This window comes from Psammomys obesus, unplaced genomic scaffold (assembly GCF_907164565.1).
Source record: "Psammomys obesus unplaced genomic scaffold, mPsaObe1.curated_primary_1811, whole genome shotgun sequence".
Classification (NCBI taxonomy): domain Eukaryota; kingdom Metazoa; phylum Chordata; class Mammalia; order Rodentia; family Muridae; genus Psammomys; species Psammomys obesus.
In genome coordinates this window covers 893654-901825 of record NW_026585895.1, presented here as the reverse complement: position 1 = coordinate 901825, position 8172 = coordinate 893654, and the positions used below count along the sequence as shown (strand labels likewise).

At 40.0% G+C, this 8172-nt stretch overlaps 1 protein-coding gene across 1 annotated transcript; it reads right to left on the bottom strand.

Annotated features, from left to right (window-relative positions):
* Positions 1–6512: 6512 nt before the first annotated feature.
* LOC129671704 (putative olfactory receptor 5AK3) lies at positions 6513–7442 on the bottom strand. Its single transcript, XM_055600817.1, has one exon. It carries the CDS (start codon positions 7440–7442, stop codon positions 6513–6515), a length of 930 nt encoding a protein of 309 aa, XP_055456792.1.
* Between the last annotated feature and the right edge of the window lie 730 nt (positions 7443–8172).

The following is an 8172-nucleotide window of genomic DNA, read 5'->3' as shown; positions in this document are numbered from 1 at the left end:
ATCAGGTAAAATGCTCCCATGCAGTTTTAGTCTCTCTGTGTCTCTCTATCCTCTTTTGGGGTGAGAATGGGGTCAGTCTGACTTGTATCTTTCTTAACTTCCTTCATGTTTGCTTTCATAGAGGAATACCTGCAGCGGAATGCTTCCACATTTGATTCCATGTGGTGACTGCTTTGATGAGGATGTATACTAATGCCCTCTGCCAGTGGAAGTGTGGCTCGTCTTTAGATTTTCTAGCACAAGCGTGTGTGCTGTGGACTTCACTGCACAAGATACACAAAACAGCTTCCCAGGATTCTTTAGTTGGTTCCTGTTTCTATGGTCTCACAGCAGCGGCACTTCCTCTTCTTCTCCGCAAAGAAATGGCTGTGCTGGGCCAGAGGTTATTACTCCCAGTCTTAATGACAGGGCGCATCTAGATTCCTGATCCGTTTTTGTTTTCATTTGTCCATTTCTTTTTTCAATAATATTTATTGAGCAATGGCAATGAGCTCAGAATATTGTGGACGATGTGCAAGATACTTTTCTTGTCTTTTTATGTATGTTTGTGTTGGTGGGAACATTCACGTCACCTGTTGATAGGATGAATCACACCATCATTAAGGAGTCAGCAAAGGACTAGTCTGACCATTAAGTACTGAGGATGTTACAGAATTTGCTATGTAGTTATGCTCTTCCTCAACTGTGTATCCACCTCTTTATGAGGGTGTGTCCTTTGTATGCTTAATGTGGTGAAGTCAGAGGCAGAGGTTAGAGTGATGTTTTCCTAGGAAGCATTGTTTTCTGTCGCAGGATTTGATACTCCCGTGTTTTCTGTATTTTTCCATTTATTTATTTAATCATTTTACAGCCTGATCCCAGCCCTCTCCCTCCTCTCCTTTCAGTTCCACCCTCACATCCCCTCCCCCAACCCCTGTCTCCTTCTTCTCAGAGAAAGAGAGGCTCCCAAGGGGTACGACCCACCCTGGCACCTTAAGTCACAGCAGCACTGAGGGCATCCTCTCCCACTGTGGCCAGACAGTGCAGCTAGGGCAAAGGAATCCAAAGACAGGCTACAGAGTCAGAGACAGCCCTGCTCCAGTTGCTAGGTAACCCGCATGAAGACCAAACTCCACATCTACTATATGTGTGTAGGGAGCCTAGGTCCAGCCTGTGCTTGCTCTTCGGTTGGCTGGCTCCCTCAATTCTTTCTCCCACTCTTCCATAAAACTCCCTGAGCTCAGCCTATCGTTTGGCTGTGGGTCTCTGCATCTGTTTCCATCAGCTTCTGGACGAAGCCTCTCAGAAGACAGTTATGCTAGGCTGCTTGCTGCCTGCACATATAGCAGAGTAACACTATTAGTGACAGGAGCTGGCTCTCTCCTAGGGAGTAAGCCTCAGGTTGGGCCAGGCACTGGTTTGCCGTTCCCTCAATCTCTGCTCCGTCTTTATCCCTGCACATCTTGTTGGATCGAAGGTTTTATGGGTGGGCTGGTATCCTCCTCCCTTCATTGGTAGTCCCCATTGTCTACAGGAGGTGACAAGTGCAGTCCCCATATTTCCCACTCCTAGGAGTCTCGGCTTGGGTTATCCCACAGGCTTTTGGATCACAGGCAAGAAACACCGTGGAGAGAACACACTGACTATCTCCTTGGGCACCAAATCCCCAGGACTGGAATCAGCGACTTCAGTGGCATTTGTGTCATGGTCACCAAGGCTAAGAGGACCAAAAATACATCCAACAGGGAAGTTTTGATGTATTACCTGAAAACTTCCTCCTGTCTTTCTAAAACTATGTCAAGTCATCCTGTTTTATTTAATACATAAGCTGTATTTATTTAAAACATAAAGTACATTAAAAACAATAGAAAAATGTGAACATATGCATAACACACACACACACACACACACACACACATACCTCTCTAAAGATTCTCACATTATACTTTGGACCTGGACTTTCCTAATTTCCTGACATTAACTGCCAAGGAGATTTTATGGATTCTATATATTGTATTATATTCTTGATAGAAAGCCATTTAAATGCATTTGAGCCAGGGATCTATCTGAAAATGAAAATACTTCATAAAAGAATATTAACTTTCAAGATGTGATTCTAAGAAACACTGATTAATATTCTTTTCTAGTAGGTTAAGTTTGTGTCTATATTTGTATAAGTCAATATTCAAATATAATTTTGTGGGGTTTTTTTTTTTGTCAGCCTCTAGCTTATTTTTTAAAACTGTTTGTAATTTTAGTATTTTAATCCTGGCTTCTCCTCAAATTAGTGGTAGAATTGTCTTCTTTCAAGTCTAGAAACTATGTGTATAAATATTTCTAGGGAAATTGTATCAAACTTATGAATTTTGCTTTGTACCATATTTATAAAGCTCGTTATGTTTACATTGACTATTCATTTCAATGTTTTAAAAATAGTCACTATTTTATTTTATTACCACAATAGTTTAAATTAAATCATTGAATAATTTTAAATTTATATTTCTACTGTATCCATGAAATATTTCCAGATTACTACCTGTAGTTATTATTATTTTTAAGAGTTTTTCTACTGGTAGTTTTTTTAATTAAAAATTTATTTTTTATATATTAATTACAGTTTATTCATTTTGTATCCCAGCTGTAGCCTCCTCCCTCATTCTCTCTCCATCTCACCCTCCCTCCCTCTTTTCCTCCTATGCCCCTCTCCAAGTCCACTGATAGGAGAGGTCCTCCTCCCCTTCCATCTGACCCTAGCTTATCAGGTCTCATCAGGACTGGTGGCATTGTCTTCCTCTGTGGCCTGGCAAGGCTGCACACCCCCAGGGGGAGGTGATCAGAGAGCCTGTCATTGAGTTCATGCCAGAGAAAGCCCTTGCTTCCGTTATTAGGGACCCCACTTGGAGACTGAGTCTATGGGCTACATCTGAGCAGGGATTTTAGGTCCTTTCCATGCACTGTCTTTGGTTGGGGTATCATTCTCTGTAGGGCCCCCAGGGCTCAGTTTTATTGGCTCTGTTGCTCTCCTTGTAGAGCTTCTGTCCTCTCCAGGTCTTTCTATCTCCCCCTTCTTTCATAAGATTCCATGCCCTCTGCCCAAAGTTTGGCTATGAGTCTCAACCTCTGCTTTGAAACTTTGATCAGCAGTCTTTCAGAGGCCGACTGCGGTAGACTTCAGTATAGTATTTCTTATCTTATAGTCCTGTTCAGTAGGGAGTCTCCAAAACGTGCTCATCTAGCAGGGCTGAAACTTTGTATCATTTGGCCATTGGCAATTTTGTATCATTTGATCATTGGCAATTTCCTCTTTGCTCAGCACTGGCAGCCATGATTCTCTAGCTACACCGAGTTTGACCCTTTTAGAATGTGTATAGATTATAGTTTGTGTTCATTATTCTGACTTATTTCAGTTACCATAATGTTCTGCAGGTCAGTTTGTATTGCCACAAATAGAATTATACTCTTTTAAACACTAATATTCCTCTCTTTACTGTATTTGTAAATTCTCTATGCATTATATTTGTCCATTGTTGACTATTAGGGCTTTCAATATCCTTATTGTTGTAACTAATGCTATAATAAACATGGAGGTAGGTGTCCCTTGAGAATACTACTTTTTAATGGATTTCACAATGCTGTGTCATCTCATGTTCCCACAGTAAAACTAACTTGGTTTGAGAGTACTGCTGTTTCAATATGCTGTTTAAGATGCTGCTGTTTTTTATCCCTTATTTATATATTAATATTTGTGAGTGGTTTTGAACAGATTCTGAGGTACTTTGTTAGCTAATTTTTAAATTTAATTTTATTTATATATTTATTTATTACAATTTATTCACTTTGTATCCCTGCTGCAGCCCCCTTCCTTATCTCCTCCCAGTCCCACCCTCCCTCTTCTCCCCCTATACCCTTTCCCTAGTCCCCTGATAAGGGAGGACCTCCTTTCCTTCTATCTAACCCTAGCCTATCAGGTCTCATCAAGGCTGGCTGCATTGTCTTCCTCTCTGGTCTGGCAAGGCTGCTCCCCCAGGGGGTAGGTGATCAAAGAGCCAGCCACTGAGTTCATGCCAGAGACAGCCCCTGTTCTCATTACTAGGGAACCCACTTGGAAACTGAGCTGCCATGGGTTACATCTGAACGGGGGTTTTAGTCCTCTTCATGCATGATCCTTGTTTGGAGTATCGGTCACTGCAGCCAGGGACCCAGGTATTTTAGCTTTGTTGAAAACTTTTTCTTTAACCAAATACTGGTTTAAATGATGTTTAGAGCCTTAAGTGCTAGAAACTTAGTTTCCCTAATCCATACTTAACATTCTCTCTGGAAATTTTATGTATTTTGTAAAATCCCCTCCTCATCTGTCCTGTGGAGAGGCCCACAGCTGTGTAGCTTGGCCTTCTTCTGGGACTCCTAAAGTGGGAGCAGGGATTGTCTTTGACTCTTTCACCTGCTTTTGGGACCCCTTTTTCCTGCTTGTGCCTCGTGCAAACTCAATATGAGATGAGGTGTCTAGTCGCACTGCAGCTTGATACGCAGTGGCTGGCTGATGTGAATGGCAGCCTTAAGTGAAGAGGAGGAGTGGATGAAGGGCAGAGCGGAAGTGGTGGTCAGCAACTGGGAGGAGAGGAAGGAACGGAAACGCCAATTGGGATGTAAAATGTATTTATATAAAAATGATATGTTTGGAAATATTTGAAATAGTATTTTGAAAACTTTAGTATGCTTGTTGATATTTTAAATAGCAATGTCCTCCTTTATAGTAATACAAAATATAGGTCAGAAACTCTATTCCAGGGAAATGATTTTCTGAAGAGGTCATAGGATATTCCTCCTATCTAAGATCTGGTATATTAATGAGATCAGGCATCATTTAAAAGCTTAATATTTTACATTTCATAATTATTCAATATAATATTCATACTAATGATTTGATGATGCAGATTTTATCCATATGTATCAAATCTTAAAAGCTTTTTAAAAAAATGTTTTTATAGCATGTTTTCAACATAGGAATCACAATGATATAGAGTATGAAATCCACCCGTAAGTTCCCAGAACTAACAGAACAGTGATGTCAGTATCTGTAAGCCAAGGTTCCAAAGAATACTACCAAGCCTAAGCCTCATGTGGAGGTCTTTTTCTTCTCTATGGTACAGGACATCTTTATAATGGTGGCCACGATATATGTTTCAGAGAAGATAATGACCAACACAGTGAATATTAAGTCGAATCTCAAAGGTAACAGGAAGCCTGAGGCCGGTGTTAAAGTTGAAGCACAAACGTGCACCAACTGGAGAAAGTCTATAAAGAGAACAAAAATGATGGACTCATAGCATGTTTGAAACAGTTTAGGATATATATATATATATATACACACACATATATCTCTAGATGTTGTAAGAAGTACATGAAAATCTAAAGTCTGTGATCAACGTTGGTGCCGACACTCTTTCCATCGTTACCCACCATGGCTGACATACAGGTGAAAAGAAACACAATGAAGAAGACACAGAAAACACCATACTGGACCTTAAATTCTAGAGATAAAAATCAGTGACTAAGAGTCATTTTCGAAGTCACACCCCCAAGATAGGCCTAGACAAGTAGCAAGACAAGAGGAAAATCTTTCTGACCTCTTTTGATATAAAGATAGTCTTACCTTCCACAGTATTTTGGAGCTTAAAGTTTCCTGACAAGCATAGTATAGAAGGTTTTATACTTTCTAAAGAGATTTTTAAATATTTTTGATAGGCAATGATCATATAAACAGTGCATTTGAGCCATGGGTCAATTTGAAATGAAGAATTCTTCATAGAAGAATATTAATGTTTAATGTATATTTCAAAGAAACATAGATTTATATTATTTTGTAATGTATTAGTGCATATCTGTATTTACATAGAACTGTATCAAATATAATTTTTGTACATTTTGAACAGCCTCTAACATTTCTCAGCCACTTATTGGATTTCTGTTTTGTTCCTGGTTTTGGGAAATGTGGTGAATACTATCCTGTTAATCTTCCTGCCCATTGTTCCTTACCATTTAATTAACTAATGATATGTGTAAGAAGAATCACAAAAAGGGTCTCCTTTTTTGTCTATATTGCCTGTTTTGATTGCTGGGATTCTAGACCCTTACAGTACTTTAAAATAATTTAAAAAAATGTCAATATCATACTCGCGTACAACTTATATGATTTCATTAACTCTTACAAGATGGGGAGAAACAGCATGATTTTATATTTTATGAGTACTCTCTCAAAAGAGGCTCATAAAACATATAAAAACAATATCAAGCTTTATTCGGATACCTGAATGAACTTCACTAGTAGGGATCTTGATTAGAATGTGAGTAATCGTGGGTTTGCTTCTCAGCGCCAATGAACAAACATACGTATTTGATAATTTCAGAAGTTAGTGATAATCAAGATGCTTTTGTGTGACATGAACACTGGCCATGTCTCCATAAGGTGACTGAGGAGAGAGCCCTGTTGCTTTGCCTGTTGAGCCACGTTGGCATGGTGACCAAGTTTTCCTCTAGAAACACTTGCTCCTTACATGCCTCAGGGCTTCTACCACATCCTGGTTTCTTAGGCTGTAGATGAGGGGGTTTAGCATGGGGATCATAATACCGTAGAACACAGAAGCCACCTTCTCCTGCTCTTGAGATCTGTTGTTCCCATGAAGTACGTACATGTATGAGAGTGTTCCATAGAATATGGTGACAGCCGTCATATGGGAGGCACATGTGGAGAAAGCTTTTCTCCTTCCCGCTGCAGAAGACATTCTTAGGATGGCGGCCAAGATAAACGTGTAGGAAAAAATGACAACAGATATAGTGAGTGTTAAGTTAAACCCCACAAAGATGGTCAGTACCAGGATATTGAGGTCAATACTGGAGCAAGATAGGGCAAGAATTGGTGGCACATCACAGAAAAAGTGATTAATGGCATTGGATTTGCAGAATTTTGATGAGAAGGTAAAACTTGTATTTACAGAGGCATTTAGGAAGCCCATGGTGTATGAACCAAGTAGCAGCAGAATGCAGAGTCTCTGGGACATGATGACCGGATAGCGCAGTGGGTAACAGATGGCCACATAGCGGTCCACAGCCATAGCAGCCAGGATGAAGCAGTCACTGGTGACAAAGGTACCGTAGACCAGTAGCTGAACAATGCATCCTGGGAAGGAGATGGATGGTTTTGTGCTCACGAAGTTCTTCAGTGTGTTAGGAGCGATGGCAGAGGAATAGCAGAGGTCAACAAAAGCCAAGTGCTGCAGGAAGAAGTACATGGGAGTGTGCAGGGAAGAGTGGACCTTGATGAGCAGGACCATGCCGATGTTGCCCACTAAGGTGGCTGCGTAAATCAATAGGAATACCACAAAGAGGATGTGCCAAAACTCATGTTGATCAGCAAAGCCCAGGAGAATAAATTCCGTCACTTTGGTGTCATTACTGTGCTCCATGGTTAGTAGAAATCCAGTATCAGCTGAAATTGGCAAAGGAAAATGTAGTAGAAGAAAGAATTCATTTTGATTTGCTTTCAGAAATGTTGTAATATTTGGTTTTGTAATGACTACTTTCCTTTGTGTGTATGTGAGTGTGTGTATGTGTATTGGGGGTATGTGTGTACGGTGCATGTAAGTATTTGAGAGCTGAAGGTGAACACTGGGGGCATTTATCAGGCACTGTCCATCTTGAGACTCATTTTGCAACAGGGTCTCATTATTTTTTTGGAACTTGATGTGTCAGCTAAACTGGCTAGCAGTGATACTAGTGCCTGTTTCAGTTCTGGGCTTACAATTGTGCACCAATATTGTGCCTGGATCTTGTCTTACTGGTTTCTAGTGATCTAAAGTCAAGTTCCCATGGTTGTATGCGAGTACTTTACTGGACTAGTTCCCTTGCCACTCACAGATTTTATTTTTCACAACATGTTTGGTGACATTTAAAGGCGGAACCTTAGTACTTAGATTACTTTCATCTGTATTTATAAGCAGCAAATGCCAAATTACATTTATCCAAGGAATGAAAACATTTTTAACATTAGAAAGTTAACTGATACAATTTTCAATATTGATATAGTAAAGAGCAACAGCCATTAATCTCAAAAGATAGCAAACGTTTTAGACAAAGGTTGGCAATATTTTTTTTGGGGAAACATTAGGAAACATAAATGGGGAGAATGATGCTACA